This window comes from Hypomesus nipponensis, chromosome 4, assembly GCF_054491055.1.
Source record: "Hypomesus nipponensis isolate SF chromosome 4, ASM5449105v1, whole genome shotgun sequence".
In the NCBI taxonomy this organism is placed as follows: Eukaryota; Metazoa; Chordata; class Actinopteri; order Osmeriformes; family Osmeridae; genus Hypomesus; species Hypomesus nipponensis.
The window spans coordinates 9,044,512-9,068,346 of NC_140364.1; the positions used below are offsets into that span (position 1 = coordinate 9,044,512).

General features: G+C 41.7%; 3 protein-coding genes across 5 annotated transcripts in view; 1 reads left to right on the forward strand and 2 right to left on the reverse strand.

Annotated features, from left to right (window-relative positions):
• Positions 1-184: 184 nt before the first annotated feature.
• On the reverse strand, positions 185-1,899 carry LOC146295381 (uncharacterized). Its single transcript, XM_084695973.1, has 2 exons — positions 1,679-1,899; positions 185-796 (listed from the first exon to the last, which is right to left on the reverse strand). Exons 1-2 carry the CDS (start codon positions 1,897-1,899, stop codon positions 229-231), a joined length of 789 nt encoding a protein of 262 aa, XP_084552099.1. The 3' UTR covers positions 185-228.
• Positions 1,900-3,095: 1,196 nt separating this feature from the next.
• On the reverse strand, positions 3,096-14,641 carry sfpq (splicing factor proline/glutamine-rich). 3 transcript variants are annotated; one of them, XM_084696251.1, is made up of 13 exons: positions 13,867-14,641; positions 13,149-13,337; positions 12,748-13,049; positions 12,565-12,660; positions 11,961-12,157; positions 11,761-11,845; positions 11,455-11,569; positions 11,167-11,218; positions 10,846-10,952; positions 4,068-8,262; positions 3,609-3,660; positions 3,365-3,452; positions 3,096-3,216 (listed from the first exon to the last, which is right to left on the reverse strand). In XM_084696251.1, the coding sequence occupies exons 1-10, from the start codon at positions 14,491-14,493 to the stop codon at positions 8,152-8,154; spliced, it is 1,881 nt and encodes a 626-aa protein (XP_084552377.1). In that variant the 5' UTR covers positions 14,494-14,641; the 3' UTR covers positions 3,096-3,216; positions 3,365-3,452; positions 3,609-3,660; positions 4,068-8,151. The 3 variants fall into 3 exon arrangements, with proteins under 3 accessions (XP_084552377.1, XP_084552378.1, XP_084552379.1); XM_084696252.1 differs by having other exon boundaries at positions 3,361-3,452; XM_084696253.1 differs by lacking the exon at positions 4,068-8,262.
• Positions 14,642-15,320: 679 nt separating this feature from the next.
• The window catches only part of LOC146295383 (uncharacterized), a 44,235-nt gene continuing 35,720 nt past the window's right edge, over positions 15,321-23,835 (forward strand). Inside the window, exons 1-8 of the mRNA XM_084695989.1 lie at positions 15,321-15,705; positions 16,055-16,107; positions 16,373-16,621; positions 16,724-20,943; positions 21,165-21,923; positions 22,002-23,228; positions 23,270-23,273; positions 23,317-23,744. Of these exons, the coding sequence (XP_084552115.1) occupies positions 16,086-16,107; positions 16,373-16,621; positions 16,724-20,943; positions 21,165-21,923; positions 22,002-23,228; positions 23,270-23,273; positions 23,317-23,744 (6,909 nt within the window). The 5' untranslated portion in view covers positions 15,321-15,705; positions 16,055-16,085. The remainder of the gene's footprint in view (positions 15,706-16,054; positions 16,108-16,372; positions 16,622-16,723; positions 20,944-21,164; positions 21,924-22,001; positions 23,229-23,269; positions 23,274-23,316; positions 23,745-23,835) is intronic.

Genomic DNA, 23,835 nt, shown 5'->3' on the forward strand with positions numbered 1-23,835 from the left:
CATGAGTGTAGGGAGTTACAACATTAATATGAGAAACAAAATGATTTTTGTGTCAACTGTGTTCCTTTCTAACACAAATTTCCATAACACTAACATCACATCAAGTGTATGTTTAACTAAATGGCACTTTCCCAGTGCCATTTAGTATTATATTAATGTTACTTAATTGATGTTCAATCCCGAATTAATCTGTTACGACAGTATATCTGCAGTCCTTTTGAGTTGTAGTTATGGTGCCTGGGGTTTAGACAAGGCCGCCCTCTGCTGGATTTTTAAGGAAGTGATCTTACTGTCCAGCTCATCCATAAACCCTTCATCCACTGATTCACTGTCCACTTCTTCTTCCTCCCCAGCTCCTTCTATGGGAAGGAATATGTGAAGCTGTGTTCGCACTGGAGCAGGGGCAATGCGGGACGGTGGGGGCTGCTGGCTGCTGGGGAGACAAGGCTTCCCCCTGACAGACAGAGCCTGCCCTTGTGACGATTGTCGGTACTGCAGGATCAGGGGCCGGAGTTCGCTCTGCTCTGAAGTCAAGGTGAGGCTCTGGGAGCCAGGCTTTACCACCAGCTTGGGGTTAGGTCTGATGGGTTGGGAAAAGTGGGTGTAGACGGGTCTGCAGCTCTGGGTCGGGTTCGGTGCCTTGTTGGGAATCTTGCTCTGGCTTTGACCTCCGGGATCACATGACCTGCAGAGAGGCAGGGGAGAGGGCCGTCTGCGTAGAGGCGGACGGCAGTTGCGGGAGAAGCCCTCGAATACTGCTCGTTCTCCCGGGGTGAAGAGAGAAGGCTCGCTAATGCTGTGTGGAGATAAAGAGAGCACAGAGATTGAGGGGAGGTTAGAGAATGGGGTAAATTGGTAGATAGGAGCAGAGAGGAAGGTGGAAGGAGGCAAAGATGTGGGGAGATCTAGTTATCTTGACCACCTCCTTAAAGAACTCTGCTTGACATGGATATGTTGAACGCCTCCATTTCCTTGCACTTCCCTCAGCTGGACAACATTCTGACAATTAGCTGGTCATTCAAAACCCTGCTGTGCCAGGTTAAGGTCATGCCATCTGATAGACTGACAGATAAAGAGGAAGGAAGGTGTGGTGTGTTTCCATACATGAGGTGTGGGAGCGAATCTAGTGCCACGCTCAGGTTTCTCCCTCCTGCTCTAACCCTCCTTTCAGAAACACTAGTCTGTATAACCCAGGAAACTCAGCATCACACTACATGGTTACTGTTGTGAATAGAAGCAGATCGTCTTCCCTCACCTGAGATTTATGGCTGGGAGGCTGCTCTGTAGTCAAAACAAACTCAAGTAAAGTAGTGTTCTGGTGACAAGAGGTGTGTTTGAGGGGCTAAAAGGAAGGACCCGAGCAGTGTCATTGACTGCAAAAAACTCACTCTAATTTCCTGGATTTTAGATTAGTCAAGTTCAGCCAACTAAACTAGCCAATTGACTACAAAATAAAACTATTCCCATCCTCCAATTGAGCAATTCTAAAAGCCCAACTCTGTTCCTTACAGAAATACAGATTTTACAGTAACTGACAATAATGTTCTGCAATAACTGACAATAAATATGTATTCCATTGTCCATTCTCTTACCCTGAAGCACCACTTCATCTCTTTATCTTTATACCGTGGTGCTGTAGAGACATAGTGCATGTCTTTGTGGAGCAGTATCACCTTACCTGAGTGGAGTGACGGTGGTCTGCCTGCGGGGGGGCTTGCCTGCAGCCAAAGAAGGCAGTCTGAGAGGGTCCCTGGGTCGGGCTTCTGTGACCGAGAGCAAGGGTGGCACGGAGCTGGACAGAAGGTAGGTCCGGACCAGGGCCCGGCTCCTCTGCATGGCCTTGTGGTGCCACAGTCCGCCGGTGCCCAGGCCCGGAGGGGCACCAGGCGCCGAGCTCATCTCTCCCCTCCACAGAACCAGACTTCAGAGACTGATCACACACACACGCACTGGCTCTCTCTCACACACATTCAAACTCCGTCTGCTCTCAGACACTGAGTGCACTGGCGCCCCTGGGGGCCTGCATGTGGCCAGTTGGGGTTATCAATGATGCATGCACATGAAAGATGCATCAGAGGCTGGTCTCTCTAGGCCGTTGAGACGGCACTACCAACATACGTTATCCCCCTCCCTCCCTTTCCCTGTTTCTGAGGTCAGCTTACACAGGCAGGTGGTACATAGATGGACAGGGGCAAGTGGATATGGGACCTACAGGAAATCTGATGACATTGTGCATGTGCTATAAATGACACTATGTAGCATTTTTTCCTAAATAAAGTTGCAAGTATCCAGTCTGGGAGGACTCTGTGTGTTGTTTGCCCAAATCATGTTCATCCATATTCTTCAGTTGCTCAAAGCTGGAATGTTTAATTTAAAATATGCAATTTTAAATACCTTACCATTGAAATTTGATGAATGCTAAGCCCCACAAAGTTGAATGTCTTTACAGTAAGTTCTATAAGAAAAGGCTCATATTTGTACAGTAATTACCGATAAATATTTCAGTTACATTACCCCTCGTAAATCTTTCAGTACCAGCCATCACCACCGTGTCCAAGATCATTAACTCAAATCCTTTATGGCATTAAGTCCCATCAATTAATAAGCTAAAATCATTTTCTGGAACAAATACCACAAGACTCATGCTTGTACAGACGCTCTACCCATCTGTTACCAAAGCCACACAAAGGAGTGCCAGGGTGCAACAGGTCAGCCCAAACAAAACCGACCCACATTCTGGCTGTCTTCTTGGGCCTGGCTGTCTCAGCTTGCAGCCTCCCTGACCGTGAGCCTGGACCTTCTCCAGGGTTGACAGCCAACCCACAGGATGCAGATGTGATCCGGGCCCTGGGAAACAAGGCACCTTGGCCTTCACTGTAACTGGACTATACTTCAACATGACAACCAAGGTGTACCAGCCAGATGTACAACAGGCTGAGAGAGTTGAGTAGATCTACAGGTTATTTATATGTTGTTTGATGGCTTGACAACTGAGATGATTAGGCTACTAACAGCTGAATATTGATAAAACATGACATGTCCTATTTCTATGAAAATACCAATTACTCAAATACATTTGATACAATAAAGACTACTCCCAGTTTAATTTTTTTTATTGCAAAACTGCAGAAAACAAGCTTCAATTGGGTGTCACACCATTGAAAGAACACCTCTAGTACTCCGGAGCTCCACATGCTCTACCTGCACATCAGGAATCTGGAGAGTAAATCAGAAATAAAGGAATTACAAGATAGATACATGACTGGCACATGAACAAATGTTATCAAATGTAAGCACTTGTTTGTGGTCCATTTTGATGTCCTATGCCTGCAACATAACATTCCAGCTGAGAAATCTCACCCACCGTTCAGCATCTGTCCAGCCATTGGGCTACGAAGAGTCATCGTGGTGCCCTCTGCTTTGGTTTATACAGACATCAGTCTTCAGTTATTCTGCATTGAAAAAAACAGATCAATTTACACTACAGCCAGGTTGAACAGAGAACATGTCCAATGACTGATTTGTGGTCAGTTTTGCCATCTAGTATATGATCTGGATCATAGACAAGGGAGACTACATGAATTACTGGGTTGTTGAAGGCAACTTACCATGTGAGAGACAGGCAGTCACTTCTCAGCCTCCCTCTATCACTTGAGTGTCCTGTGGTAAGACACACACAATGAGAGTGGAGCATGAACAAGGTCTACAAAACTCTTAAGATTCTACTTGAGTGTTTGTGTGCATGTTGGATGGCTAACCTACAAAAAGTCATTTGAGTTGAATGTTTAGGATATGCATGTCTAGATTGGACTACCATAAATTAAGTAGAAAAGAAAGGGATTCAGTGAATGTGTCAATGACTAACAATTTAACAAAATGAATTAAATTCTTTCAAGAAACTGCTGAGGGTAAAAATGGTTCAGAGTAACCTTCAGTCACGTGAAAAAATAAGTGTTTAAGAGAGAGAGGTGAAAGAGGTGAGAGACTTGATGGACTGAGACACTTCAGAAATGCTGTTACTACAAAAACCCTGAAAGGGTTTAGGAGTTACATCAGAGCCATTTCACCTTAAAACATCAGGATGGCTATTTGCGGAGTCGATGAATCACTCTGGCAGAACGCGTTTAGGGACAGGAGGGGGGGTAGCCGTGTGGGGGGTGGGCATCGGCCCAGCGGTGGAGGCCAAGGGGCCTGGAGGGTAGTTCTGGCACCACACTCTGACTCTGGAGTAAGGAGAAGCTGCCATACCACTCAAGTAAAGGCTATGGATGGGGGAATGGATCACAGTGCAGACACAGTTGGCGGCCCACTGGGGGCTGCATCGATTGCTCACAGTGCTCGATGTACACAAGATTTTGTCCTAAAGACCAGCTGCTACAGACTCAATACACACTTTTTAAGCTCCAGACAACAGTTCACATACAAGTCACACGGAAAGTTTGTCAAAAGTTCTGGTGAAACATTACAAATTGGCTGGCCGGTCACTGGCTTAGAAGCAAATATAGAAGTACCAAAACAAATTATAAACAGGATAAATGGATACAAATAGGTTTCAGGAAAGAAGTCCAAATGGATAGAGAAAAATACATCCTGGTCGCATTATGATCGAGTAGGCACATTGTTGAACCAGTATGAAAAGACTGGAGCCAACTGTCTCCCACACCCATCCCATGATCCATCCATCCACCCCACCCCCCCCTCGCCACACACTGACGATGGCCATCACCACTTCCATATCTTAATGGCTGAAAAAATCTTTGAAAATACGCCCAGTTGTCAGATAATTCTGACATACACATATAGGTTTCAGAACAACAATATAGCATTGATCCGGATTGCTGGCCTAAAATAGCTTGAGTTGTGTGTCTTGTGTAGCAGTATGGTACAGGAAATTCAATCATGAAATCAATCCCTTAGCTCTCCTGATATCAATCAACACGTTTACAGCTAAATATTCTTGATTGCATTGAATATTGTACAGCTGAATAGAGTTCCTAACAGTAGGTGAAGATAGGATGTTACACACAAACATGCAGTGCTCAAGTCACTGGTAATCAAGAGGCCCATACATGCCTTGTTTAAGACAGAGTATAAAACCAGTTATTCACACAAACTTAACCCACTTCATTCCAAATCTGAAAACCTGGTGTAAGACCAGATGTACTATAAAAGTGATAACTGGAAATAACTGAATATGAATCTTCTGTGAACCTGCCAAAATTATACATAAAAAAATTATATATTTTACAACTGGAAGTGCCTGAATTTAGAGACAGACCTCTAATATACCCGTCACCAATTCTATAATATAGGTTAAACTGGTACTACAGGGTGATGAGAGCAAGCCCAATGAAACATCCAGCTCAATTGGTACAAGGCCTAAGAGCATCTAAGTATGAAGTACATACAACCACAAAGAAATCAACAAGCTATACTTTCGTAGAGACTCATGTCCACATGCCAAAAGGTGTTTGAGCACCTCCTACCTTTTCTGACCCTCTCAGAAGTATTTGCTGCCTCAATACACTGAGTGGATTGGCGTGTATCTCAAATATGATGGTGTCTGTCTGCAGTTACACAAACCTACATTACTCGACGAGCCAGTGACACAGCCACCCACATAAACGCTTGCTTTTGTACAGAGACCAGTTGAAGTGAGAGGAGTGCCACAAAACTGCACGTGCTAAAACACACACACACACACATCGCCATGAGTCCACAGACAAGAGGGCTGGGGGCAGAGGAGTACTGCACTGTGAATCCATTCTTCAGGAGTGTGATGCCAGAAGCCCTGTAGAGTCTTTCCCCCAAAACAGTGGGGTGACAGAGAGAGATAGAAGTTAAGTTTGGGTATATTTTCCAATACTTTTTTTGTTTTAAATCATAAACATGGGACACTTACCTTTTCAGCAGATCTGTTAGCATACCTCTTGCTGCAAACAAGTCCAGGCTCTACTGTCCACTGACTTCTGCAGTACTACTCATCATCCTCAACGTAACCAACTGCCGGAGCCTCAACTGTGGAATGGGGCTGTCTGGGCTGTGGTTTTTGCCTCTACTGCACAGCTACTGCACCCCCATGCACTCAAGACACATGACACAGACAAGAGACAAGCCATTCGCTCCCCACAACTCAGTACCACAGGTCTCTTGCTTCTGAAGGATGAAGAACGAAGGTATATGGGAGGGGAAGGCCCGCTGGAGAGTTCCAGCAGTTCCACTACAATGGTTCTGGGAATGATCCCCTTTTCCAAGCCATGACAAGATTCTACAAACCAAATATTGAACTAAGTGTTCTTCAGTTTTTTGTTTGTTGGTAAACTAGTTCACTGCAAAGCAAACTGGAGTACGCTTAAATGATAACAGTCAGACACTTTTGCCAAGGTAGTTTTGTTCACTTTAGACTACTCTTTCTCCATCTCGGGCTCTTCTTCGTTGCACTTTATATGACATGCCTAGTTACTTAAGGGTAAGCTTTCACTTGGTTTGCTACAAAGACCACAATATTCATTTTAAGGTATGTGAACCCAGGCAATTGAATACTTCAACTAAGACCTAAGCAGTTGCCAGAGTTTAGTTTAGCTATGTCATCTTAAAGGCATGTCCAGATTTCGCTAGCTGAAGGACAGTATACCTAAAAACAAAGGAATCATTAATATCTCCTAAAATGGGATGCCAGATCTAACTACTGGTCATGTTAGAAGGCCAGGCTAGATGAGTCAATATAAATGAAACATTACTAGGCATTCAAGGAATATCTTGACTTCAGTTCTCCAACAGTGTCGTTTTGCCATTTATAGATTTTGTTTCACCCAATGGATCCATTACAATCCCTATGAGATGCAAGAAAGAATTTATAGGACTAAACTGTGGGTTCTTGGTCCCCCTTACAGCCTGCAATGACCTCTCAGATGGACACCTGTTAAAAGAAATGTACAGAGAACCAACACACAGAAATAGCATTACAAGTGTTCAGGTTTGCATGAGCTGGTCTCCAAAGACCTGACAATCTCCAGATGGATTGACGATATGAATACTGTGATGTCGGGGAAAAATTAGAAACGTCAAAATGAACTAAGGCCAAAGTATCAGTCACAGGCCCATTCAAGTGAACAAATGATTTCCAGCATTTATGCCTGAGCCATTTTACCTTGTAAAGTCTACATCGTGATATGTTGCGGTTCTTAACATTAACTTCTGTTTTGTAGATTTTATACATTTTAGAGCAGCGATTAAATTAAATTTTAATCAAATGGGCAACAATCTAAAAGCCCAATAATGAGTTGTGTAATATAGTAAATATGTAGCCAAGTAACATGAATGGAAACAATTTGACAGAAGTGTATTTTTGTCAACAGAAACCACAGCGCAATTGTCAATTCATGTAATTCGGCATTCAACACACCCAAAGATTTGACAAGTTGCATCCAAACTCAAACTTCCATGTAAGCGTGCCTTCTAATTAAGTTGGCGTAGGTTGTCAACCTGCAACCTCAACCTGTTCAGGAAATCACCAACAAGCGCAAAGATTTCTGTTGCCAAAAAAAGCCAATGTCTGCTGTGCCAAGGCTACATCTAAGGCTCCAAGGTTTTATCGATGCACCATTCATACTGCCGTTTTGTTCAATAATCCACATGGAATTATAAATCTCCATTAAAACTGAAAGTATCTTAATTTAGCAAGTCTCCATACTACAAGACACCTTAACTCCTAGAACTAGGAAGTTGGGTTCGGAACCATAAAAAAAAGGTCAAAATGATATTTGCAGAGAATTTGGAGAGAACCAATTTGTAGTTTTTATTGTATTACATGTTTAACTTCCAAAATTTGAAATGGCACAAAACACAGCCATAGAAAGGTGAGAAAACGTTACAATTATCACCACTTACGACACGAGTCACAGAGCATGATACACCTGGATAAGAAATAATACATGGATGAGCGCTAACTGGATCACAGAAGGTGGTCCAACAATTTTTTTTATACTACTCTAAATACAAAATAAAAGGAAAAACTACCTAAACTTGCCATAAAATGTATAAGTCTTCAGGCTAAAATGCAGGAACACTTTCAACTTAAATACAATAATGATTCAAGGTATTCAGAGAATCTCTACACAAAAGCGCTGCTTTGAGAATAACACTAAACTTTTAAAAACGAGGCTTCTTGGCCGGCCCATCAAACTCCTCACGGACCCTGCCAAACCCTTGGTTATTGGGGCCCATTCCCCTAGGACCACCTTGGGGGAAACGCTCATTGCGCTGTGTGGATCAAAGTTAAAAGCAACAATAGCCGTTTGGAAGGTAGGAGGGATGAGGCAATAGGCCAGTGCAATGGCACACAGTTCAAGTCCATATGCCCCCATATGCATGGGAGAGGTGTAAGGGGGTGTAGATATAGATAGTTGGAGCGTAAAGAGATTTTACAAAAAAAGTAACCAGCCGGAGACACATCCGTAGGTAACGTTCGTTGAAATAGTTCCAATATGAAGATCCACGGGTGCCACAGGTAACATACGGAAAAGGAAGAAAGGGTAATGTATTCGTTAGTCAGTGCCTGTCCTAGACTGGTGATGCATGCTAATGGCTGAGCTAACCTACACCACCATTGGCCTTTTTTTTTTCCAAGCCACTACTTGCACCCACGAGTGCCCTAATATTTGGGAATGTACAGGTCTACTGATTCCAATATTCCCCAGTACATAACTTACTACTAGTACTTAAAACTGGGTTGATAAACTATGAGTGGACAATTTTTTATGCACCAGTTCTCCAAAACTGTTGTGCCAAGGGAATTGGTCCAATATATGGATGCCTCCCTTACTCCTGTTGTCGGGTATGCCTCTATTTTTGTTGAACATGAACAGGTTCAACGTGGTGCCTGAACATTCTATAAACGTATTTAGTAGGTCAGTAAAGCATTCTGTATGATTATTTTCTGGGGCATAGTTTATTTTTGGTTTAAGACTGGGCTGCTAACTAATGTAGCCAAGTTATAAGTTGTTATTTTACCTAACTATAGCCTAATAAAAATATCACTATCAATTTATTCTTAGTGTGGAAATAAATTACTACTACAGATGTACATGGAGTGGGTTGTTCCTGATCTTAGACTTATTTTATACGCTAATTGATACTGTAGTGCAGAGACGGTGTCCACATTTCCTGTTTATCGTGTTAAAGTTAAACTTCAGCTACTAAGCTAGTTTCATTGTATATTTTACACATTGTTACATCAACATTTTGTTTGTGAAAAGTGGTTGTCACCAAGTAAGGATTTAGAACCCAAATGTATTCTGTCTTCCACTCAGCTAGTGCAACCAGCCCTTGGGGGCCTGACCAAATTGCACATCCAGGATATGTGAGCGGTTGTGTGTAATTTCATTAAACTTTACTAGATGCTGGTTTAAAAATGTGGCATTACTGAGCATAAGAGGTGCTCATTACTGTATATGAAATACAACCATGTCTGAAAACATTCATCCAGTTATTACGCACCTTTTTCCTAAATGTAAATGTTCCTGATGTAAAGCTTGTTATAACATGTTAGACCATAGGGTTTGCAATTACAGCGTAGTCAAATGTTGACTAAGAACACAACTTAAGTCAACCATAGTGGCACAACCCTGTAGAAGCTGTAGGAAATCCATTAAGTTCTCGATCACAAGTTATAGAAATGACAAACTACCAAGTGTCCACTTGCATATCATGCATACGCTAAATAGCCAACATGGCCCCTTAGTAATCATACATTTTCAATAAACTTACATCAGAAACCAGCAAAAACTTCTGCTGAAGACAGGTAAAAATAAAATAAAAAATAAAAATAAAAAAAAAGAACCTTTATGCATGGACCAAAGTACCCCAAAAAATTCAATCAACACTAATTTAAAAAAAGTTGCCTGGTGGCTTAACGGTTTTGTTCACTGCTTGCTTCTGCAATACAATGACATCTACAATAGCCTACCTTTTAACATCATAGCAATGGCTGAAACGGGGCATGTGCACCCCAGTGTACATCCAAGTATGCAAACCTGTCAAAAGGCCATGCCTGCCTCCATCCCTTAGTTCATGACCATAGCGGTCAGCAACTTCCACCAAATGTTTCACTGATTAGGTTTTAATAAAAAATAATTATGCTTAAAAAGAAGTCAACCAGCACTAAACCACTTCAACTGAATTGCTTGTCTCCAAAAACATGGCTGGGCAAACATGACAACTACGTAGCTGATCCATGCCACAGCGAAAGCAGGATGTTCTCAAACTCATCGCACTGCCGCCCACGCAAACATTCACAGGGTTCTTTCCATGCCACATGATTCCACTCATGTTGGGTAGCTAAAGTTTACTGGCTTGGTATGGTTAAGTGGTGTGACCACTAAGTAGTAGCAACCCATTCCCCACAAAAACATAAGAAAAATGGTGCCCGTTCACATCTCGTTGCTGAGAAAACGTGCCTGTCAGGCTCACACAAGACAGGGCTTGCAATGGAGGACTGTTACGCGTGAATCACAGAGTTCTGGGGATGGTCGCAATTTATTAGGTTTAGTGCAGGTTGACTCTTTTCAGACAAAGACGACATAATGTGAATGGAGGAATTGGGGGGGCAAGCTGTTGGTGGCTACTCATTGAGTGCAGAGTTCGATTTATCCCCAAGATAAATCAGGAAGACAAACACCTTTCATTCCTAAATACGTTTCCTGAGTGAAAAGTGAGATAAGTCAGACACAGGCTTAAGCCAAGCCTCTCACATATCTTCAGTTGCCACTCTCACAATTGGTGCTACACCGGCAGCATAGACTAGGCCGAACACCGAACACTGTTCTCTTAGTGAGGATACATTACCATTTCGTTCCCCATGGCACCTCCTGCAGGGCCGCCCCTGCCCTGATGTCCCTCGAAGCCCATCCCACCCATTGGGAACTTTTGGTTAGGGCTGCCAAAAGGAATTTCTAATAGGAACAAAAGGACTAAATGTCAACACGCACAAAAATAAAAGTGTCAGGCATGCGCTTATGGGGCTATGTCATCAGAACTCTCAATATGTGTCAAGGTGTAGAAAAAAATAATTACCAATATTTTATTTATTATTTCATATTTAAGTTCATTCCAGATATTGAGCACAATTGGTTAGCAAAGGAAACTAATTGGAAATAACAAACTAACCTGCCATGCCGCCCATGGCTCCACCAGCATTCATCCTCATCTCTCTCTCCCTCTGTGACAGAAAAACCATCAGAATATACACAATGGCCAACCCAGGCTTTACAGTAATTGTTAGGTAGATCTAAGGTCACCAGAGCTCTGCATTAAAGTGGGGCATGGTTTATCACCCTTGGTGGTTTCACAGTATTAGAAGTTCTTGAATCAAAGTACAAGTACCGCTTTTTTTTTTTAAGCACTGCAGCACTTCTGCTTACGTTTTATTTGCGATGCCAGGCTACCTGCACTTACATTGTCCATGAAGTTTCCCATTCTGTAGTTCTCCTCTCGCTGGCGTCTCATCTGCTCCTCCATCTCCCTCTGGCGAAGCATCTCCTCTTCTCGCCTGCGACGCTCCTCTTCCTGTCTGCAATCCAATCCAACACACAATATTTTACCTCACACACTTCCAAGTCACCAACTAGATAGTGTTCATTGGTAACGATACGTGTACTTGCAATTAAAAAGAAAGACAAAAAAGGGACAGTAAAAGTGTTTTAATTAGGCTAACAGGAAATTTGCCATGTGAATGACAGTGGGGTAGGAACCAACTAGTACCTGATCTGCATCTCTTTCCTTTTCTGCATCTCCTGACTGTGCATCTCCTCCATGCGGCGAAGCTCCTCCTGACGCCGAAGCAGGTCTGAGTAAACAAGGAAAAACAAGTCAGCCACATCAAACGCCAACCAAAACATTTATCCTAAAATAATAATAGCAGTAATAATAGACAGGACTCTGAAGAGGCATACTACACTTGCCTTGGCGGAGCATGTTAGCCTGGTGCTCATGGAAGGCATCGTCCATCTCTCCCTCCAGCTTCTCCCTGGCCTCTCTTATGTTCTTCTCCACCTGCTGTCTCTGCTGCTTCTCCATCTCATCCAGGGACTTCCAGCGTTTCGAGTACTCAAACTCGAATGTGCCGGGCCGGGCAAAGCGAGGCGGCTCCTCTCTCTCTCTGAAGAGTGAGCAACAGGGGTGGTGATGTAAAATGTATTTGGAAATGCTTGTCTTTAACTTAAATATTTGCAAACAATAATACAAATAGTATCTCTATAAATAGTATTTCTGAAAGAATCTTGAGGATTAATCAGTGTTTTGAGTTCATTAATTCAACAGCCAAATTGATTTGACAGCTGTGAAATGAACCACCCCTCCCCCACATCACATCCTCCCCCACCACATCTCAGATCTGTTGAGCACCAGTGTGATTTAGGTCTTTAGCATCGGCAAGCAACATTCAATACTGATCAAACATTTCCAGTGTTAAGTCAATCCCCCCAACAAATAGGGGTGGTGCAATTAAACAAATACATTAGTTAGCCATGTAAAGCAGTCAATGTTGTGGTAAAGACCATGCCTTACTTTTGATAATTGGGGTTCTTTTGTGCCAGTTTCTCAGGTAGGCCATCTTCATCATCATACTGTTCAAGAGGCTCCACAACAATTGGACGAGGTGACCTGAGCAGATTGAAAGATATATAAAAGAATCAGTGTTTTGCATATTGTAGTTAAAATAGGATGGATAGTCATGTACTTTATTCTTACGTGGTAAGCAAAAAGATTCCGTCACTGCAGCGGTCCAGGGCCTTGCGGGCTGCGGGTTTTGAAGCAAACTCAACGATGCCCTTGCCAGAAGAACGACCGCGGTCATCTACAATAACCACTGCTCTCTCAACCAATCCGAACTGAGAAAAGGCCTCCTCAAGGAGTTCGTTGGAAACATAAGGTGACAGGTTCTTCACCGACAGAGCAGCAGGGTGTGTTGCAAAGCGCACACGAAGCTGACGGCCCCTCATGGGGACATCGTCCAGTTCAGCTTTTGCTATCTCTGCCAGTGCACGGGACTCCTAAAACAGATATTTTGAGTTACTTTCCATTGTAATGAACAAGTTACTTAGAGCTATTCAAGGGGCACTCAACAAGTCAACATAGCATTGTGATCTTACCAGCCGGATGAAACCAAATCCTTTGCTTTTGTTGAGGAATATCTCACTGGGCTCCCCATATTTAGCAAACAGCTTCTTGAATTCATCGTCTGAGATATCGTTGGTCAAATTTCCGATGAAAAGTCGGCAACGTTGTGTGTAGGTTTTCTCACCAGGTTTCAACAGTAAGGATAACGTAGCTTTGAACTCCTGTAGATTAAGAAACGGGATAATAGTCAGCTCAATGTTCTGGTTTCGTTAGCCAGCCAGCTGGCAACAACTCTCCCACCATAACGAGAATAAATGAATCAACAAATAAAAAATGCAAATCCAGCTAGTGTGGCAATGCTAAGGCTCAATAAATCTAGCCACAAGGGAGTTGGATGTTAAACTAGCTAGCTACCCACCCTCCGATAGCTACTGTGCGCATTTGAAGTCACAAGCTAGGTTGGAAACAACGTACCTGGCTAACACAAAATGGCGGATAGGCCTCATTTCTATGCCATAGCAAAAACCGAGCACCAACGCTTGCTCTAATTAGTTAGCCAATTGTAGCTGTAGCTGCATTGTTCACGCGATTCACGACGACAAATCCTTGTTTTTTTTATTTTAACACCAGTCTAAAAGCGTCCAAACATCTATAAACACGTGTGCAATACATTTAATCGTTTAAAACATCTAGCTCTAAATAGACATCCGTTTAATACCATTATTTGATTTAGGCTAGCCTTAGCTCTACCTTGGGTGCACTGTTTTCTTCAACTCGGTCCATCTTCCGTTTTTGAGGTTCTTGCTTGGACCTAACCGTCGATGGTGATGCTTTCTGACCGTTTCCAACTCCTGGTTTTTGCAGATTCTTGTTCATTTGGTTAGGTTGAGGTGATGGGATTACAGGCTTCGGCGGGGGCGACGATAATACAGGTTTAGGTGGAGGAGACTGCATCTTTGGTTGTGCCGCAGCGGCCTGCTGTTGCTGTGCGGCAGCGGCCTGTTGTTGCTGTGCGGCAGCGGATTGTTGCTGTGCGGCCTGCTGCTGCTGTTGTGCTGCAGCGGCCTGCTGCTGTATCTGTGCCGGGCCTTTCATGGTTAGCGCAGGGCCAGGGGTCGGGGGTGGCCGATTCAGTTGTTGAGCCAGACTTGGAGGTTGCTGTGGCTTCTGGTGGGTTAATTGTGGAACCTGGTTGGGTGGCTTCCCAAAGTTATTTCCAAGCTGTGGTCCACGGTTTTGAAATGGGAGCTGATTTTGATTTCTGAAGTTCGGGTTGCCCATTCCACCTCGCATAGCCCCAGGTCCAAGGCCGTTGCCTCGTCCGCCTCTTTGAAATCCTCCACCGCCACGATTTCTGTTAAACCTGTCCCTAGACATGTCGTTTGAGTACTGTTACAGCTTAAAGTATGTGTCAAATATGTTTCTAAGTCTTCTAACGCAATCTTTCTATTGTCCAAAGGACCTGCCTCTTCTCCCACAAGATGGCGATTGAGTTTATGATTTGGATGCTCTACGTGATTTGGCCGGAGGGGGAGGAACGCGTAGTTTGTATACGCCCTACTACATTCATTGGCCAATTTCTAGTCATCTTCTTCTTGTTGTTTTACAGCGTTTGGCATTCAGTTTATTGGTGCATTACTGCCACCTGCACCGAAGTGTGACAGACATCACACAATATAAAATTAAATCCCCCAAACCTTAACCCTAAAAACATCCATACACACGTGCTAAACTAAATCGTATCCTCCATCCAATTACGTGGACTCTGGTCTCTCACCCATGTTCAGTAATCCTTTCAATATTAATTAATTTTAATTCACTATTTCAGTAGGGCTTTCCATGCTCTGGGCATGTCACCGTAGCCTCTGGGGGTCCATTTTGTATGCTTTGATTGTGGTGACCTGAACTCCAAAGGCGGTGTATTGGTTGAACAGATGTTTGATATGCTTGAGAGTGCATACATCAAGCATTGAAATTATTCTCACCTACTTCGGAGGTGTGTCATTGACGGTTTAGCGTTCAAGGATAACAATATGCACTTTTCAAAGTTGCAACTTTTAGTAGAAAATATTTTAGTCTAGAACAAAAGTATTGGCAAAACAGCTTTAATTTCAAAACAATTTAATCTGAACACTTGTCTCGAAATACATATCAATCATGAACTTTTTTTAGGCCTGTATGAGACTGAGAAATTATGTTTGTGATGTATGTGTGTGCGTTTGTGTTTGGGGGGTGGGAGGGTGATAAACAGATGAACAGAGTGTCTATCTGTTCACATGTGATTACATATGCCATGCATGCTTAGGTGTCCCAGGCAGCATGCCAGACAAGGGACAGACATCAACCCCACCCTTATCGGAGAAAAGCAGGCTGATGACGAAAGCAGTCAAAAACATCCTGCCACCCAACTTTCTTCTATTACTTGGTATTGCACCCATATAACTCAATTTAAATGGACAGTGATAGGGTGATATAAAAAGGTTTGCAAGAATTTTGTATTGACTCCACACCCATGATCTGGTAAGCCTGGACCCGTTAAACAGACCAGAAAACTGAAAAAGCTATTCTTGCAAATCACTCTCTTCAAAGGTATGGTTTTCACAACATATTTTTTATGCATTCCATGACAGTGGTTAAAAACTAAAATACAAATGTATGTGTTGATTTGTGTTGGCTTCTTTATCAAGACTATGGTATACTGTCAAAGTTTAATCAAGGTCTTAACATCATGCACCCCATTGAGCTTACATTTAAACGGAAGAAAAAAGAACACTATTAAACACTGTTTGTTTTTGTTGTTGTTGATCTTCACCCAATATCACTTATGTGGCAACATTTTGTGTATAATTTTTAGATAACATTTTACCCCATGCAAAGATCTTACCTTAAAGAGTAAAATCTGAATGCTCACATCAAGCCATCTAATTTCTTAAACCAGATCAGTGATCCAGCTAAAATCACCGGGAGTCATGGCAGAATCAAGAGACCACGGTCTGTATTGTTTTTGTATGGAACAGTACTCTTACACATTCTCTCAATTCCACTCCTATCTTTGAAATTTAATATAGATAAATTAGGGTGCATCTATGCTGTGCTAGATAACATCACACTATTGTTTTAAATGATTGAATAAACCACTATATTCAGTATATTGTTTTATTTCAACATCAATAGCTACTTTGCATGCTTTAGCACACAAAATGCATTAGCTAGAGTGGCATCCAAACATAATTCACTCAATTCACTTAATTTCTAGTTGGGAAATTCCTGGAGGAATTCAGGGAAGAGATCTCAGCTGGGGTGCGGTCAGCTGGGTCCATAGTGGAGGCTGTAATATCACAACAACTAATTACAGAGGATCAAGTGCCTGCAGTCAGGGATGCCTTGACCCTAAATGGCCAGATGAGGGCACTGTTTGATGCAATTGAGTCAGCGTCACCGCAAAATAGAGTTGGCTTCCACCTATTACTGACCCTGAAAGAGCCTGAACTCATGGCTGAACTAGGTGAGTGAAACTACTGCCATTGTAGTTTGAATGTTAAGACAAAACTAAATGCATATAAAACATGTTCTCATAAAATATGTTGTGAATTTCTAACCCCAATAGAGCAAAGGCAAAGAAATAGTAAGACAACACAGACAGAATCAGAACAAGCATATGAAGGAGGCAGGAAAAAAACTGAAGACAAAACTGGACCAAAAGCTGACATACAGATAAAGAAAGACAATCTGAAAAGACGAAGACTTGAAACGATGCGAGCCATTGAGGAGATTGAGAGACTTTGGGAAGGGAGCAAAAGAGAGAGAGATGAAACGGACATAATGAAGGCCAGGATTCAGCAACAGCAAGAAGAGATTGACAGGTTGGTGAAAGAGAAACAAGAGCAGACAGTGAACATGGAAGAGATGAGGAGGGAGATAGAGAGTGTGAACGTGAAGCTGGAAAAGAACAAGGAGGAAATAAACCAGGAGAAAGAGAGAATTCAGCAAATGTGGGCCGATTTACAGACCGAGAGGGACATCTTAGAGGGACGGAGGAGTGAGATAATCAACGAGAGACACAGTTTGCTGTTGATCAAGCATGAGACGTTGAGAGCAAAGGAAGAGATGGAGCAGTGTAAAGCGATCACAAAACGTGAGCAGGAGAACATGGAAAAGATAAAGGCTGATATTCAAGCACAGATAACAGATATTGAGAGGAGAATGAGGGACACAAAACAAGCAAAAGAGCAGATGGAAGACATCAGGGATCAAGTGCACAGGGAAAGAGATGACCTTGAGAAAAAACAAGATGACATCAAGAAACAGAAAGAGCAATTTGAGCAGATTAAAAAGGAGCTCAACAATGTTAAAGAAGAGATAGAACGAAGGTGGTCTGAAATAGAAAGAGAGGAACTTGAACAGAGGGCCAGGATCCAAAAAGAGAAAGAAGACCTCGAGAATATGCGAACCGAGATGCAGAGAGCAGAGGAGGACATTGAGGAAAACAGGAAAGAAACCAAGAGAGAGAAAGACCATGTGAACAACCTAAAAACACAGATACTTCTTGAGAAGGAGTCAGTGGAAAAGGACAGACAAGCAATATTGAGGAAACAGACAGAATTGGAACAGGCAAAACTTAAAATTAAAATGGACAAAGAAGAAATACAACAAACCAGGGAAATGTCACAAAAAGTGAGAGAAAGATTGGAACAGACGGAAGTTGACCTTCAGAGACAAATGCAAGAGATTGAGAAACAAATGGAAAAGACCAGGAAAGCAAATAGCGTTATGGAAAATATGAAAGCTGATATCCAAGGACAAAATCAGGCACTAGAAAAAAAGCAGGATGACACTAGAAGAATGAGGGAAGAGCTGGAGAGAAGAAGGTATGAGATCGTAAAAGAGGGTCTGGATCAAAGGGCTGAAATACAGAGGGAGAGGGAGGAAGTTGAAAGTATGAAGCTTGACTTGATGAAACACAAAGACATGGAGAAAATCAGACAAGGCAGAGAGAGAGAAGAGGCCAGGCTGTGGAAAGACGAAAGAAGGCGTGAGAAACAAGAAATTGAGCAAATGAGAGCTGAGTTTCTTATAGAAAAAGACAACTTAGAAAGAAAACAACAGGAGACGGAGAAAGAGAGACAAGATTTGGAGAGGGTACATTTTGAGACAATGAGAGTGAAAGAAGAGTTGGAGCAAAGCCAGGAAATCACAAAACAAGAGAAAGCAAAGATGGTTCAAATGAAGGCATATATACAGAAACAGATTGATGACATAGAAGAGAAAATTGATGAGACCAAGCAAGCCAAGGACAAAATGGAAGAAATGAAAATGGAGATAGAAAGAGAACGTAATGATCTGGAGGTGAGAAGGGAAAAAGTCAGGAAAGAGATCGACCACTATGAAGGTATCAAACTTGAGATAATTCAAGTAAAAGAAGAAATTGAGAGGAAATGGTGTGAGACTGAGAAAGAAGAAATGGAACAGAGAGCAAAAGCCAGCCGAGAGAAAGAAGCACTGGAGCAGCTGAGGGACGACATTCAAAAAGCGAAAGACAAACTTGACAGAGAAAAGATGGAAGCTGAGAAAGACAGAGACAACGTTGAAAACATGAAGGCCAGCTTAAAACATGAGAGGGACAGTGTGGACAGAAAAATCAAGGAAGCCAAAGCAAAGAGTGACAGCATGACAGAGATGGAGCACAAGATACGGGATGAAATGCAAGAGATGGAGAGAATCAAACTCATCATATTGCAAGACAAAGAGAATGTCGCACAGATGAAGGTTGAGCTTCAGAGACAAATGACAGAAATGAAGGATGATATGGAGGAAACGAACAGAGCCAAAGAGCAGGTGGATCAGGAAAGGGCTGTCTTGGAGAAATTGAGGAGTGAAATGGCAAAAGTTAAGGAGGATAGGGAGCGACAAAGATATGAAACAGTTAAAGAAGACCTAGAACAACGAGCAGGATTGCAAACGGAAAGGGATATGTTGGAGAACTTGAGAGATGAGATTAAAACAGCTAAGGAGGAGTTAGAAAAGGCACAGCATCTGGAAAAAGATATAAGGGATTTGAAGCAAAATGTGTATGACGCACAGCAGGAAAAACAGATGCTTGAGCAAATCAAATCTGAGATTCTGGATGAAAGGGCACTTCTTCAAACCAAACATCTAGAAGCCGCAAGAGAACGAGAGGACTTGGATCTTCTGCGTAGAGAGACACTAAACGAAAAACTAAAGATTGAGAATCAAAAGGATGCAGCCATCAAAGAAGGAATAGAGCAGAAAGCTGCATTTGAGAGAGTAAAAGAGGAATTTGAAATTCAAATAGAGAAGGAGAAAAAAGAAATGCAACATGACAGAGATGTGATAAAGCAGGATAGAGACCAGGTAGAACAAATGAAAATCAAAATGAAGAACCAGGAAGAAGAAATGAACAGAACCATTCAGAAGACAATGCAAGCTAAAGATCTGATGGAGAGGATGAAAGCTGAGATTGAGAGAGAAAGGGAACTTTTGGAAAGAATAAGGGACCAGGCCAAGAGAGAGAAAGAGCCATATGAAAAGGTCAAGAATGAGTTGAACAGGGTCAAAGAAGAGATGGAAAAACTGTGGGATGAGGTAGAGAGGGAGGAACATGAAGAAAAGATAACACTCAAACGTGAAAATGAAGAGTTAAAGAAGCGATTGGAGGAGATCAAGAATGAGATTGGAGAAATTCAAACGCTGAAAGATGACCTTCAGCATCAGAGGGAAGAGATTGATGCTAACATGGAGCAGGTTATTATGGAACTCGACAAACTCGAAAAAACAAAGGCTGAAATGCAGAGAGAAAAAGTGAACATTGAAAGCAAGATGGCAAAAACTAGGTCTGAGAGAGATGAGTTGGAAAGAATGAAGTCTGAGATGGAAATCCAGAGGGAGGCCATTGAGATCAAAATGCAACAAGCAAGAGCAGAGATGGATGAGATGAGATCTATGAAGGAGGACATCCAGAGACAAAAACAAGAGCTTGATGACAGGCTGCAAAAGACAAGGAGAGAGATGAGAGAAACTGAACTGATCAAAAGTGAGATGGAGTGGAAGAAAAAGGATGTTGATCACAGAATGAGAAAGACCATGAGAAAGAAAGAAGAGACTGAAAGGATGAGAGCTGAGATTGAGAAAGCTAAAGAGGAGATGGACCAGAAGATGAGAGAGACGCAGAGTGAAAAATTTGAAATTGAAAGGGCCCAGGCTGACGTAGAGAGGGCAAAACAAGAGCTGGAGGCAAAAATGGATGAAAGCTTTGGTGATATTAGTGAGGGGGGACTAATAAATGCTGAGTTACTCAGGCTGATTGAAGATATGGACAGAACCAGAGAGATGGTGCATCAAATAAAAGGGCAGATGGAACATCAAATGGAAAAAAGCAACATGAACATGGATGATAAGAACAGAGTGAATGCTGAAATTCAAAGATTGATTCTTGAGGTGGAAGAAATTAGAGAAGTGTTAAGAAGGGTCAAAGATGAAACTGAACAAAACAAAGATATTCTGAAAGAGGAAAAGGACAATATCAAACAGATGAAGACGGAGATTAAGAAAAAAAGAAAGGAAGTAGACCAGCGACTAGAAAAGAATATGCATGAGAGGGATGAGTTAGAGATACTGAAGATAAAGATACAGAGACAGAGAGAAGATCTGGAACAGATAAAGGAAGATATAACTAGAGAAAATCACAAGATGGAAATGATGAGAGAAGACATACAGAGAGAAACTACAGAAGTCAACCGGACAAGAGAGGAGATTCAAAAAGCCCAAAGGAGGATTGAGGAAGACAAAGCAAACCTGCAAAGAGATAAGGTATGTATAGAATTTGTTTCCTTAAGATTGTGGGTATCATGATAATACTATCTAATACAAATGCTATATTGTATACATTTTCCAAAAGGTAAGTTGCAATGGAAGTTGTAAGGTGTAAAGTAAGTTGTGCTGTGGTGAAATCTTTTTTTTGGTTCTTGTTGGTAATTCCAGCTGTAGTGACACATTCTAAACACCATGAAACAATTCTTTAATTTCCAAAGGATCTTATGGATACTTTGAAAACTGAGCTTGAAAGACAAAAACAGGAAAACAGATTGGAAAAGAAAATACAAGTTCAGACCATTGTCAAGAAACATCAGGATGTAACTGATAAGAAATACCTTGAAGCTGCAATAGCAGAGACATCTGAAGGAGAAGAAGACAAAGACATGGGAGAGGACAGGATTTCAAATGAGAAAGTTGTTTACAAGGAAACAAGTTCAGCTTATTTTGAAAAGAGTGTTGGGGAGGATGACATAGATAAACAGAAAGATGAGAGTGACGTCATCTTGGAAATACCAAAGATGGAAAATTACGATTTGATTGGCCAGAAATCTAATAGTGAGTTGAAAAAGATTGTAGAAAACTTACAGAAACAGGGAGCTGAAGTAAGGATGGATCAGGCAAGGCCTGAGACGCAGAAACAAAAAGATGACATTGAAAACAAGATGGCAAAGACCAAGGCTGAGAGAGATGATCTGGAAAGAATTAAATCTGAACTACAGATAAAGAAAGAAGAAATGGAAATCAAAACGAAACAAGCAAAAGCAGAAATGGATGAGATGAGATATATGAAGGAGGCCATTCAGAGAGAAAAACAAGAACTCAATGACAAGATGCAAAACACAAAAAGAGAGATGGCAGAAATGGAAATACTGAAGACTGAAATGGAAATAAAGAAGAGGGATCTTGAACAGACAATGAGGAAGACCACAAGAAAGAAAGATGAACTTCAGAATGCATGGGCTGAGCTAGAGAGAGCTAAAGAAGAGTTGGAACAAACAAGGGCACAGGCATATAGAGATGACATTGAACAAGAGAAGGACAGGTTGAAAGAGGAAAAGGACCAAATAAAACTGATGAAGAACGAAATGCAGAGAAAGAGAAGAGATCTAGACCAACGAATGGAGAAGACTGTTCGTGAGAGGGATGAGTTAGAAATACTGAAGATAAAAATACAGAGACAAAGGGAAGAGATGGAACAGAAGATGGAGGACGTAATGAGAGAAAGTCAAAGAATGGAAGTGGTGAGAGACGAGATAAAGAAATGTCAGAAGAAGGTTGAGGATGACAACAAAGACTTGGAGTGTATGCAACATCAACTCGTCAACCACAAGATTGCACTGGAAAATCAACAAAAAGAACTAGATATAAAGGAAAGGGAAATTGAGGCCAGGGGAAAAGACATGCTGAGATGGAGAGATGAGTTGGAATCAAAGCAAGAATGCATAAGCGATGACCTTAACAGAGAGAGACAAGACATCCATAACACAAAGGCCGTGATAGCAAAAGAGATTGCAGAAGAGAGAGATGAGATGGAAAAATGTAGGAATCACCTCATAGAGAAGAGAGAGGAGATTCAGTTGGCTTTAGATGATATCAGGAAAAGGAAAAGCGATCTGGAGCAAATGAAGGTAGATATAGACAGAGACAGACAAACACTTGATGATGAGCAAAGCAGAAAGGAAATGGAGGTGGGTGGGTTGACACTGAGAATAACAGAACTGGTGATAGAAAAGGGTTGCATAGAACAACATATTGCAGAATTTAAAGAGGTTAAAGATAAATTGATAAAGGATATAAAAAATCATATGGAGGACTTGGAGGTAAAAAGTCAAGAAATACAGAGATTGAAAGGGGAAATAGATGAGCTAAAGACACAGAAAATTGAGATTGAAGCTCATATTGACCAGGCAAAGAAGGAGATGGACAGTCTAGACGAGACTACGGCTAAGCTACAGAGACAAAACCAAGACACAGAAAAAAAGATGGCAAAGAACATGACAGAGAGAAATGTACTGGAAAGCTTGAAATCTGAGATACAGATGCAGAAAGAGGAAAATGAAAGTAAAGTGCAACAGGTGAGAGCAGATAGGGATGAAATGAGACTGATGAAGGATCACATTCAGAAAGAAAAGAATGACATTGAAGACAAGTTACAAAAATCCAAAAGAGATATGAGAGAGATGGAAATACTGAAGGCTGAAATGGAAATTAAAAAAAGGGATCTAGAACAAACAATGAGGAAGACCAATAGAAAGAAGGACGAAGTTGAAAACATGTGGGCTGAGATTTACAAACATGAAGAAGAGATGGAACAAAGAAGGAAGGTTATGAACAGAGAGAAAGATGAATTAGAAAAAGGAAAAGCAGAGTTAAAGGAGGAAAAGGATCAAATCAAACAAATGAACAGAGATATTCTGAGGAAAAGAAGGGAGCTAGACCAGAGAATGGAAAAGACCATGCGAGAAAGAGATGAGCTGGAAATCCTGAATTCCAAGGTAAAGAGACAAAAGGATGAACTGGAAAAACTTATGCAAAATCCAGTGAAAGAAAAACTGAAGATGGAGTTGATAACAGAGGAGATACAGAAAGGAGCTGCAGAGGTTAAGCAGACTGAAGCAGACCAGAAGAAGGATACAGATACAGATGTACAAGAATGCAGTGTCCACAATACTGAGCTGGAACATGAGCGACAAGTACTAGAGGTCAAGATGGGGGAAATTGAAGCCAGGCAAAGAAAAACTTCAAAACAGAGAAATGAATTTGAGATAAGTCTGGAACGTGAAAAGGCTGATCTTGTAAGAAAGAAACAAGATATAACTGACAGTCGTAACATGATAACAAAAGACAGAATTGAGTTGGAAAAATTTAATAACTTAATCATGCATA